Genomic DNA, 12,793 nt, shown 5'->3' with positions numbered 1-12,793 from the left:
TTGTGGCATTGAAATGTTCATTTACACTTTTGTGGTATTTCAAGAGTGGTCTTATTTCTGGGCAAGCTTACAAACCATACAAGGTTGGAAGCATAACTTAAATGAGTGTTAAGACTCAAATTAGAAAAAGGGGGAAAAAAAAACCCTGACAGGATCCCCCCCCCCCAAAAAAAACAAACCTCTGGGAATAGCCAGGAGCATTTAAAGGAGCCATATGAATGCCAACAATACTTAAACCCCCTTTTGTAAAAAAGGGATTTTTGGCTTAAAGTATTCCACTTTAAATGTCAGCGGTCAATAAAAGAATGTCACTAATACACTGTGGACACCTTTTGCAATGTAAATCCATGCCCTTTTTTTTACATGGTGAACTTCAACCTAGCAATTATTACAACAAATGTTATAGTCTAAAGCTCAAACACATTTTAGCAATTTCTGAAATTGAATTGAGTACAAACCAAATAAATTTACATCATAACCAACATTTCCACTTAAGACTGTGGGGACACTTGAGCCTTCCGCATGGATCTCAGGGCCTTCTCCCGCAGGTGCTTTTCCAAGTCGTCAAGGTTATCTTCAGCTTCACTTTCGGTCTCCTGAAAAACCCAGAAGGGTCACAGTTTTAAGTCTTGAGATACTGGTAGGAGGTGATGAGTAAAGAGCAATCAAACCATGACGGCTGCGCAAATGTACTAAAAAACACCGAGCTGTATACTTTATTTTGTGATACTGGGGATGGAACTCAGTGACGTTCTACCTCTGAGCTACACCCCCAGATCTATTTTTATTCTTTATTTTGAAACAGGGTCTAAGTAATTGAGGCTATCCCATTTCAATCTCCCAAATGCTGGGATTAAAGCATGCGCCACCATGCCGGGCCTAAACTGTACACTTTAAATGGCTGAATTGTATGGTATGTGATTCTTATCTTAAGGAAGCTATGACCTGGGCGTGGTGGCAAACACAAGCCCCTAATCCCAGTGCCTTGAAGTCTGAGACAGGAGAATCACAAGTTTGAAGTCAGCCTTAGGAACTTAGTGGGGCCCTGTTACTTGTTTCTTTCTTTTTTTTGTGTGGTATGAGTATAGAACTCAAAGGCCTTCTACCTCCAGGCTACACTCCCAGACCAATTTTATATTTTTATTTGGAAACAGGGCTTAACTTTAACTAAGTAGCTGAGAATGGCTTCAAACCTAAGCAATCCTCCTGTCTCAGCCTTCCAAGTGCTGGGATAAGCATGTGCCACCACGCCTGGTGTGAGACCTTATATTTTATTTGGAAACAGGGTCTCACTAAGTTGCTGAGAGCCTAAGTAGCTGAGGCTGGCTTTGAACCTGTGCGATCCTCCTGTCTCAGCCTCCTGAGCGTGGGGATTACAAGTGTGTGCCACCATGCCTGGCTCTGGAAAATTCTTATTCTTGTCAGGCTAACAAGAAACTTCAGAATATGGGTAATATAGCCAGGGAGCCAATTCAATGATTAGAAAACAACAAATCAGCTATCTCTCAAATGCAAATTATTCCAGTAGGCTTATGAGGAAAGGCAGAATGTACAGTGGGCAATACCTTCTTCGGCTCTGGGGCTGCCAAGGGCTCTTCCTGTGCTGTGGTGGTTGTGGTGGAGGCAGCGGCTGCCGGGTTTGCAGGAGCTGCAGCAGCTGCAGCCATAGCCTTTTCCTTCTTGTGTTTTTTGTGCTTCTTGTGTTTCTTATCCTTTTTGTGTTTCTTATCCTTCTTTTTCTTCTTTTTCTTTCCGCCCCCTTCTTGATCGGAATTCTAGAAATCCAAAAAAATAGCAGATATAATCATCCTGATTAAAAATTCTGACCAACCTGCAGGGCATGATGGTGCACGCTTGTAATCCCAGCATTGGGAAGGCAGAAACCGGATGATCACGGTTCGCAGCAAGCCTCAGTTATTTAGCGAGGCCCTCCGCAACTCAGTGACACCCTGTTTTTAAAATAAAAAGACTAAAAATAGGGCTTGGGGTGCAGCTTGGAGGTAGAGTGCCCCTGGGTTCCACCCCCAGTACAAAACAAAACAAAACAAATCTGACCTACCTAACATTTCAAGGAAACACCTAAATGAATTAATTTCTGTATTCCATAGAGGAAAGGTTCAGCTTGGGGTGGGGGGAGCAGTTAGCCCAAAAGCTAAGTGCTACCAAGAGAACTATTCCTAGAGATGGAAAACACCAAAAGCAAAGATAAACTCCATAGATTCTAAGAACAGTAAACAGACTTGAAGATAATTAACTTGCAGACATTTTCCCCAAACAACTTTACATCAAACCAGGTTTCCTTATTTTAGGATGTGAGCTAAGTCTTCAGGTCTAAACTTGAGGTAAATGAGAATATCTGTAAATCACTCACAACACTTGCCTAACATGCAACAGGTATTGAATATGTGGTTCCACTTATCAGTTTCAACAATACCTAAATGAATGTCATCATCTGACTTTGCTGACCAAGATAGGATGGGCTGTCCCTTTTCACCATGGATATAAATGCTTCTCAATTTATGGTGGGGTTATGTCCCAATAAACCCTGTATTCTTATTGTAGGTTGAAAATACCGAAGTTGGAAATGAACTTAACACACCTAACCTACTGAACACAGATCAGCCTAGCCTGTAATCCCAGTGCTTGGGAGGCTGAGACAGGAGGATTATGCAGGTTCGAAGCCAGCCTCAGCTACTGAGTGAGGCTCTCAGCAACTCAGTGAGACCCTATTTCCAAATAAAATATAAAATAGGCCTAGGAGTGTAACCTGGAGGTAGAAAGCCCCTGGGTTCTATCCCCAGTACCATACACACACACACACAAATTAGACAAGACAGGTTCTGCTATAACCACATCTATCTGTGGTACTCAGAGTAGTCTACCTCTCAGTATATACCTAAACCTCCAGCCTATTTTTTGTTCTGCTGAGAATCAAACCAAGAGGCATTCTACCTTCGAGCTACACCTCCAGTTCTATTTCTTAGTCTTTATTTTGAAACAGGGCCTCAGAGTTGCAGAGGACCTCGCTAAGTAGCTGAGGTTTGGCCACAAACCACCATCCAAGTGTGCACCACCAAACCCGACGTTTACTCTTTATTTTGACACAGGGTCTCACTAAGTTGCAGAGGGCCTAAGTAGCTGAGGCTGGCTTCAAACTTGCTATCCTCCTGTCTCAGCCTCAAGTACTGAGATTACAGGTGTGCATGCTCAACAATTTCCCCATTTCTAAGCAAGTACTTAAAATTCTTCACATAATACCCAGCTGCAAAATTCAGCCAACTCTAACCACTGACTATGATACAGAAATATGGGATTAGATTTATGACTCACAAAGGGGGAAAACAGTTTAACCCCAATATTTTAATACTTTAACAATTGTTTCTCTATTTCAAAGTGACCATATAAAATTTGTAAAAGATATTCAAAACAAGAAAGACATACCCTGGCCGGTGATGGGCTTGGTGTTGGGCTTTTAGCCTTTTTGACTGGTGCCGCCGGTGACCAGTTTGTTGAAGGTGACTGAGACTGAACAGGGGATTGAGGTGCTGGGGGCTTTTTAGCTGCTGACTCCGGAGATCCAGAGACAGATCGAGAGGATGAGACCCTTCTTACAGATTGTGGGCTTGGTGAGGCAGGCCTAGACAAAAAACAACAAACAAACAAACATAACATTTACTGCTGAGAACAAGCATCTACTCCTAAGAGAAAACAGTTAATTACAATAAACACCCAACTCTTAACTTGAAACATTTTGTAGCACTAAGTTTGTCTCTGACCTCCTAACACACATCACACTTAAATCACCTAAATCTCAAGCCCCACAATCCTCTAGCAATCTGTTAGTGATGCTTCCTGTATGAAACCAGCATTACCAATTCCTTACATTTCATTCAGGACTGCTTTCCTCAGTGTTAAATGCACACATTAAGAAATACGCTAGGAAGCCGGGCATGGTGGCGCACGCTTGTAATCCCAGCATTTGGGAGGCTGAGACCAGAGGATCGTGGTTCACGGACAGCCTCAGCTATTTAGTGAGGCCCTCTGCAACTCAGCGAGACCCAGTTTCAAAATAAAGAATAAAAAATAGTAGCTGGGCGTGGTGGCACACGCTTGTAATCCCTGTGCTTGGGCAGAGACAGGAGGATCGCGCAGGTTTGAAGCCAGCCGCACTGGCTTAAGAGACCCTGTTAAAAAAAAAAAAAAAAAAAAAAAAAAAAAAAAAGCTAGGAGAGCTGGGCATGGTGGTGCATGCCTGTAATCCCAGTACTTTGGAGGCTGCCTGGAGGATCACAGGTTCGTGTATAGCCTTGGTTACTTAGACTCTGTTCCAAAATAAAGATTAAAAAATAGGGCTGGGAGTATAGCTCAGAGGTAGATTGCCCCTGGGTTCCACGCCCAATACCACAAAACAAACAAACAAACAAACAAACAAACAAACAAACAAACAAACACCCAACTGAGACAGGAAGGATCACACAGGTCTGAGGACAGCCTCAGCAAATAGTAAGATTCTCACCAACCTAGTGAGACCCTGTTTTCTAAATAAGATATAAAATAGGCCTCGAGGTCAGTTGGGCATGGTGGCACATGCTTGTAATCCCAGAATTCGGGAGGCTGAGACCTGAGGATCGCAGTTTGTGGCCAGCCTCAGCTACTTAGGCCCTCTGCAACTTAGTGAGACCCTGTTTCAAAATAAAATAAAAAATAGGGTAAGAGATATAGCTCAAAGGTTGAATGCCCCTAGCTTCCATCCCCAGACCAGAAAAAAAAAAGAAAAAAAAAGAAGAAAAAAAGAAAAGAAAGAGAAAAAGGCCTGGGGGTGCAGCTCAGAGGTAGAATGCCCCTGGGGTTCGATCCCCAGTAATGGGGGTGTGGGGAATTCCAGATAACAAGAGGCATGCAAAATTCTGTAGCATTTGGTTTATGCCTTAAGAAACTATCCTGAAAAGGAAAAGGATTTATGAGTAGTATCTAAAATTTGCTTTTAATTTGCATTCATAGCTTATTCCATTCTGTAACTTATTATTAAGAGGGGAGAAAAACTTCCACATGTAGAGAACTATACAACTAATAAATGTTCCTAACCAAAAAGCATAAAATGTTTTTACTTTTTTGTCTTTTTAGGTTCTGGAGTCCTGGAGACTCTCCTAATGGGCCTAGTACTTGGAGATGGGGACTGCCTTCTTTGGGGTGATGCTGATGTTCCTCTTCGGACAGGTGGAGGGCTTGAGGAGGTCTGAGGCGCTCGAGGCCTTGGTGAGGGAGAGTGCCGTTTGTTTGGTTGTGGTGACCGGGCCTCCCGGGCAGAGCGGCTTGGGGAAGCCCCTTTCCTGTGTTTTGATGATACAGAAGGCGAACGTCTCTTGGTGCTTGGGGAGCTTCTTTGTTTGGGAGGTGGAGAGTGGGAGACCCGGCGCTTTGGTGGTGGAGATGGCGATGCCCTTCTTTTAGGAGGGGGTGGAGGGGAGGTGGTTCTTCTTTTTGAAGGCGGAGAAGGAGAGTATCTCCTCTGTATTGGAGGAGAGTATCTTCTTGGGGAAGGTGAGCGCCGACGAGGAGGAGGAGAGGGAGTCCTAAGGAGAAGCACACACCATTAAACTGAAAGATCCAGTCAGGAAAAAGTCTATTCGCAAGTTAACGTGACAACTAGGAAACTGTGGTTAGCAGAGCTCTACTGATGCCAGCTTACTCAGGAAGTCTTTGCTTTAAAGAGCTATCTGGTGTACTCTCTGAACTTGTGTCTGGATTCTGTACTAAGAAGCAAAGTGATTGCATAAACTTTAAAGATACCTCAACCTCCTTTCAAAGAAACTACCATTTTCTACTGCAAAAGACCACTTTTCAGTGGAAGCCTACTGCTAGGCAGGAACGCATCTCTTTGAAAGTCCATGATCTTCCTCTTAAAGCTTAAAACCTACACAATCCAGCCGGGCGTGGTGATGCACGCTTGTAACCCCCACGCTTGGGAGGCTGAGACAGGAGGACTGCATGGGTTCGAAGCCAGCCTCAGCTACTTAGTGAGGCGCTCAGCAACCTAGTGAGACCCTGTTTCCAAATAAAATATAAAAAAGGTCTGGGAGTGTAGCCCGGAGGTAGAAAAGCCTCTGGGTTCCACCCCCAGGACCACCAAAAAAAAAAATAAATAAATAAAACCCCACAAAAACTCACACAATCCTAATGCGCCTCTTGGGGATCAGACTTGAATAGAGCACTCAGGACCAACCATGAACTCTGCTCTTGGATTCTTCAGATGTTGAACTCAAAATACCATTTTTTTGGGCAATGTGGTAAAGTAGTTTCATCGACACTTGAGTAACTAATCACTCTGAACTTATTTCCTCACCTCAAAAAGAATACTAATGCCGGGCGTGGTGGCGCACGCTTGTAATCCCCGCGCTTGGGAGGCAGAGACAGGAGGATCGTGTAGGTTCAAAGCCAGCCTTGCTGGCTTAAGAGACCCTGTTTCCAAATAAAAGTATAAAATAGGTCTGGGAGTGTAGCCCTGAGGTAGAAGGGTTTCCAGGAACCCCAGTACTACAAAAAAGAAAGAAAGAAAGAAAGAAAGAAAGAAAGAAAGAAAGAAAGAAAGAAAGAAAGAAAGAAAGAAAGAAAGAGAGAAAGAAAGAAAAAACTAACTAAGCTAGGTCACCTTGAGGACTAGGAGGTAAAGTATGTAATGCCTTTTACACTTTGCCTGGCACTGAAAAATGGTAGTCAGCCAATATTAGTGGGTCTGAATAATATCATTAAAACTTTCTCCTTCTAACTTAAAAGTAATTTAAAATTCACTAAAAAAAAGAGTGAAGATTAGCTACCAACCCAGGTTAATATTCTATGTTAACTATAAAACAATCTCAATATTTAGTTCTAATGAAAATCCCTGTAACTCCCTGATTAGCCACTAATGTTCTCTGTTCCAGGATCCTAGATCTCCTTGGTTCCTACTAATCTGTGATTGCTCCTCAACCTTTCACTGTGTATGTGTGTGTGTGTGTGTGTGTGTGTGTGTGCGCGTGTGTGTGTGTGTGTGTGCGTGCGTGTGTGTGTGTGTGGTGTGTTTTACTGGGGATTAAACCTAGGGGCATTCTACCTGTGCACTGTACCCTCAGCCCTTTAACACTTTTTATTTGAAACAGGGTCTCACTGAGTTACAGAGGGCTTCCCTAAGTTGCTGAGGTTGGCCAGAAACCTGTGATCCTCCTGTCTCACCCTCCCAAATATTGAAATTACAAGTGTGTGAAACCACACCCTACTTGTAACTGACATTTTTTTTTTTTGGTGGCGATGGTACTGGGGTTCCTGGAAGCCCTTCTACCTCCAGGCTACACTTCCAGACCTATTTTTACATTTTTATTTGGAAACAGGGTCTCCTAAGCCAGCGCGCGCAACTGGCTTCGAACCTGCCGATCCTCCTGTCTCCGCCTCCCAAGCGTGGGGATTACAAGCATGCGCCACCATGCCCGGCTTGTAACTGACATTTTTAAAGAGTATTCATTATTTATTTTGTAGAATGATCTTCCATATGGGATTGCCTAACATTTTCTATTGATTAGACTGAGGTTCTGCAAAACTGCTAAGAATATTACAGAGATAACTAGAAAGCACATGATGCCAATGTGAATTAGTGAGGACACTAACTTTGATTAAAGGTATCTGCCCAGATAGTCTATTGCAAAGTTAATATTTTCTCTTTGTAATCACTACCACCTTTAATTTAATATCTTTACTGATGTAAGACTCAGATACTATAAAATTCACCTGGACATGGTAACTCATGCCTGTAATCCCAGTACTTGGAGGTGGAGACAAGAGGACCACAGGGTCAAGGCCAGCCTCAGCAATTCAGCAATACACTGAGCAACTCATTAGGTATACGTTTCAAAACAAACAAAAAAATCCACTAGCATATCTGACAAAGTACCTTCGTCGTGGTGGTGGTGTGGGAGATCTTCGCCGGCGAGGAGGAGGAGCGGGAGAAGGGGAACGTCGTCTTCTGGTGGGTGGTGGTGAAGGACTTCTCCTCCGTCTACCACTAAACCAAAGAAGAATTAAGAGTTTGTTCTGAGTTAGTGGCATTTATTTATTTTTTTTGGTGGTACTGGGATTCCTGGAAGCCCTTCTACCTCCGGGCTACACTCCCACGGGCTACACTCCCAGACCTAGTTTTTAAACTTTATGTGGAAACAGGGTCTCTTAAACCAGAGAGGCTGGCTCCGAACCAGCGCGATCCTCCTGTCTCTGCCTCCCAAGCGCGGGGATTACAAGCGTGCGCCACCACGCCCGGCGAGTTAGTGGCATTTAAAACTAAGTGCCAGCTGGGTGTGGTGGCGCACACTTGTAATCCCAGCATTCGGGAGGCTGAGACCTGGAGGATCATGGTTCACAGACAGCCTCAGCTACTTAGTGAGGCCCTCTGCAACTCAGTGAGACCCGGTTTCAAAATAAAGAATAAAAAATAGGGCAGGGGTGTAGCTCAGAGGGTCAAAATGCCCCTGGGTTCCATCCCCAGATCCGCAAAATGAATGAATGAATGAATGAATGAATGAATAAATAAATAAAACTAAGTGCCTCCGAAGGCAAACTTTCACAATCTTCATTAACCCAATGGTTAATGAAGTAACAAAGGGTTAACAAAGAAAGAATAAAATCAGGCAAGTGTGGTAGCACAAGCCTGTAATTCCAATATTTGGGAGGCTGAGACAGGAGGACTGCAAGTTGGTGGACAGCCTGAGCAACCCAGTGAGACCAGGTTTCAAAACAAAAAATAAAAAAACAGTTGGAGGTATGTAGGGTATAGTTTGACGGCAGAACGCCCCTGGGTTCAATCCCCAGTACCCAAAAAATATCAAAAAAAAACAAAAAACAAAGCAAATAAATCAGTGTTTTACTTATGGTAAGGATAAATATTCTGTGAGATTTTTTCAGAAATATAAACATGTACACTGGTTACGAAATGAAACATTTTGTGTGTGTGTGTGTGTGTGTGTGTGTGTGTGTGTGTGTGTGTGTGGTGTGCTGGGGACTGAAACTAGGGGCAATCTACCTCTGAGGTACACCCCCAGCCCTATTTTTTATTTATTTTGAATTGGTGTTGCACTAAGTTGTGGAGGGTCTCAGACATATTAAAACATATACTGAAAACCAGATGTGGTAGTACATGCTTATAATCCAGGTATTTGGAAGGATGAGATGGGAGGATCACAGGTTCGTGGCCAGCACCAGCAATTTAATGAGGCTCTCTGCAATTTAGTGAGACCCTGTTTCAAAATAAAACAAAACAAAAAAGGGCTCAGGGTATAGTTCAGAGGTAAAATGACTGAGTTTAACCCCCAGTACCACTAAAAAAATATATACCTCACCAATCTGTCACTGTTTGGGTAAATCAGGGTAATTAGTTTTTAATTTCTTGCTCAGGACAAGATTGCTGTTTCCTGTGAATCTGTAATTAGACTCTGTGGGTACTAGCACTTCATTTTGAACACTTTATATATAAAATATTCAAAACCAGGGCTATATGGTACTGAAGCCAATTCCAAATATTCTCCCACCTCTAAATCCTTGATATCTGATGGCAGTATCTTTTTTTATTTTTGGTACTTTGGATTGAACCGGGGGCATTTTACCTTCACACTATACACCGGATTGTTTTAAAATTCTTTGAAAGAGGGCCTTGCCAAGTTGCTAAACTGTCAGCATCCTGTCTCAGTCTCCCAAGCCCTGGAATCATGGTTGTGTACCACCACACCTGGCTCTGATGGGCAATTTCTAATAGCATTAAACTTGAAACCATCAGTATAAAATCCCAAACCCATGCCCACACTGGGGATAAAACCTAGGGTACTCCACTACTGAGAAATATCCCTATCCTTTTTTACTTCAAGATAGGTTCTTGCTAAGTTGCCCAAGCTGGCCTCAAACTTGTTTGTAATCCTTTTGCCTTAGCCTGCACCACCTGGCCTGGCTAAAATAATTTGTTATGCGAACAAAACAAAAGTAGGGAAATGGGCATTACTTTTGATTTCACTATTGTGAGGAATCTCTAGGATTGAAAGTAGTTCCATGATGATGGAGAAAGAATAAATTTTAGGAAAGATAAATACAAGGTGAGCATTCTTTTTTTTTGCAGTTCTAGGGATGGAACCCAGGGGCATTCTACCACCAAGCTACACCACCAGCCCTATTTTTTTTATTCTTTATTTTGAAACAGGGTCTCACCGAGTTGCAAAGGGCCTCACTAAGTAGCTGAGGCTGTCTATGAACTAGGACGCTCCTTTCTCAGCCTCCCAAATGCTGGGATTACAAGCGTGTCCCACCACACCCAGCATGATTAAGCATTCTTAATGTGAAAATCCAATATGCTTCAGAATAAAACTGCGTATCTCATAATGCTCAGGTTTTGGATTTCACATTTTTGGATTAGGATTCCTCATTGGTAAAGTCTATGCAAATATTCCACCACTAAATCTAAGGAGCTACCATCCTCTATCTTAGAAAATATATGTTGCTAAAACTGTGTGCTCCTTGATGTAAAGTGAGGCGATGACCACAAAATGTGGCAACCAGATATTTAAAATTTAAGTTCAAATGATGCTATAAAATGAATGTTTTGTACACAATATTATTAATCTGTCACATTAAAAAAAACCACACAAGCAAACCAAAATAGTCTAGAAACTTCTCCACAGCCACAATATATCTAAGAATGGGAAACAGTCACCTAAACAGTAAATTACTAAGTCACCAAACTTTTGGCATGTACCCCTAATTTAGAAAGCAGTGTCTAACCAACCTTTTAGTTACTGGCGATTGCCATCGCTTTCCCATCTGCATCCTGAGAGCAGTGGAGAAAAACAAATGTCAAGAATTCCATTCACTAAATTATTTACTTTGATGGAGTTAAATCTCACTGATAAGAGATCTTTTTAAGATCTCAGGAATTAATGAACTGGTTTATTTTTCTAGTCATGCACACATATAACAGTGGCTCAAAACTCACCCAGTTCTAAGTGCTAATAAATACCAACAAAAGGGTGGGGGAAAATCTATTATCTTCTCAGATTCTTGAAATGAAGGTACTAACCAAATTCTAAATTAGTCCCACGGCCCACCTTGTTTAAGTTATAGAATTCACCACAGCTACTGACCATCAGTGAAGAACATTAAAGAACAGTCCTTACCGAGGAGAAGCCTCTTTCTGGCGCTTTCGTGGTGATGGAGAGGCACTCCGGGAAGGGGAATGTCTTCTCCGCCTGCCTACCTCGCCATTCTTCACATGGGTTCTCTTAGGTCGCTCATCTTCTGAGGAGGAGGAGGAGCCAGAGTCTAGAGTTATACAGTTAAAAAAAAAATTTATACTAGGCCTGTGTTTAAAAAGCATGTCCAGGCTTTCTGAACCTAGTATAAACAAGGTATTGATATATGCCCTAAGTATGACTTTGAAGTCAAGCCTAAGTATTCATTATATAAATAAAAAAGATAAATCATTTCCAAAGCTGAGTGTGGTGACAGGTTTATAATCCCAGTAGTGGGAGGATCACAGATTCACCACCAGCCGCAGCAACTTATGAAGCCTTCTGCAACTTAGTGAGACCCTGTTTCTTTTTTTGTGTGTGTAGTGCTGGGGATGGAACCCAGAAGCTTTCTACCTTTGTGCTCCACTCCAGACCTTTTTTCGACTTTATTTGGAAACAGGGTCTCATTAGGTTGCAGAGGGCCTAGGTAGCTGAGGGTATCCACGAACCACAATCCTCCTATCTCAGCCTCCCAAGTAATGGGATTACAAGCGTGTGCCACCACGCCTGGCCTGAACCCGTTTCAAAATAAAGAATAAAAGGTAGAATGCCTCTGGGTTCAATCCCCAGTACTGAAGGGAAAAAAAAGCCTAATGATTTCAGCTAGGCACGGTGGCACACACCTACAATTCTAATGTTTAGAAGGTTGAGTAGGACCATCCCAGGTTTGAGGGCAGACTCCATTTAGCAAGGTCTTCAGCAATAAGAGATAGATACTGCTTCAAAATAAAAGAGCATGGGGGACTGACTCAGAGGTAGATCACCCCTAGGTTCAGTTCACAGATTCACAAAAAGAAAAAAGACAGGGTCTAAGTTGCGAGAGTCTCTAGCTTCTAGCTTCTGGGCATATTTTTTAATCCAATAATTCTCATTAACTTAGATATATTTACTTCAGTATATAAAATAAAGTAAAAAAAAAAAAATAAAGCGACCAGCAATAATTTATGGTACACGCTTATATATAAAAACTGCAGGCTGCTGGGTGTGGTGAAGCATGCTTGTAATCCTAGCATTTGGGAGGCCAAGACAGGCAGATCACTGTTCGCAGCCAGTCTCAGCTACTTAGTGAGGCCCTGTTTGCAAATAAAGTGAGACCCTGTTTCAAAATAAATAAAAAATAGAAATGGGGGTGGGTGTAGCTCGAAGGAAGAATGCGCCTAGGTTCCATCCCCAGTACAAAAAAACCAAAACCAAAAACCAAACCTGCAGGCTGGCTCAATGTGATTGTGCACATCTATAATTCCTGCTTCTTGGGAGGCTGAGGCAGGAGGATTACAATTTCCACCCAGCCTAGGCATTTAGCAAGACTGTCTCAAAATTTTAAAAAAGGCCTAAGGAGTGGTAGAGCACTTGCCTAGCAAGTATAAAGCTCTGAGTTCAATCTCCAATCCTCCTTTCCCAAGTAAAAACAAAACAAAACACCCTACTGCAGATAGCAAAAGAATGAGGGAAAACTGAGCGTGGTGGCACATCCCAGTGACTTGGGAGACTGAGACAGGAGG

At 42.5% G+C, this 12,793-nt stretch overlaps 1 protein-coding gene across 15 annotated transcripts in view; it reads right to left on the bottom strand.

The window, feature by feature from the left end:
- Positions 1-491: 491 nt before the first annotated feature.
- Positions 492-12,793, bottom strand: part of SRRM1 (serine and arginine repetitive matrix 1) — a gene marked incomplete at both ends in the record, with an annotated part of 43,329 nt that continues 31,027 nt past the window's right edge. For 8 of the 15 annotated variants that reach the window (XM_080691759.1, XM_080691767.1, XM_080691769.1 and 5 more), the window contains 7 exons: positions 492-596; positions 1,566-1,775; positions 3,442-3,637; positions 5,109-5,573; positions 7,922-8,032; positions 10,790-10,831; positions 11,178-11,322. In XM_080691759.1, the coding sequence (XP_080547885.1) occupies positions 492-596; positions 1,566-1,775; positions 3,442-3,637; positions 5,109-5,573; positions 7,922-8,032; positions 10,790-10,831; positions 11,178-11,322 (1,274 nt within the window). The remainder of the gene's footprint in view (positions 597-1,565; positions 1,776-3,441; positions 3,638-5,108; positions 5,574-7,921; positions 8,033-10,789; positions 10,832-11,177; positions 11,323-12,793) is intronic. The other 7 variants (XM_080691766.1, XM_080691768.1, XM_080691770.1 and 4 more) reach the window with 3 other exon arrangements.

This window comes from Muscardinus avellanarius, assembly GCF_963383645.1.
Source record: "Muscardinus avellanarius genome assembly, chromosome: 3".
Taxonomy (NCBI): Eukaryota; Metazoa; Chordata; class Mammalia; order Rodentia; family Gliridae; genus Muscardinus; species Muscardinus avellanarius.
The sequence above is the reverse complement of the archived record's forward strand: the minus strand, read 5'-3'. Positions and strand labels throughout refer to the sequence as shown.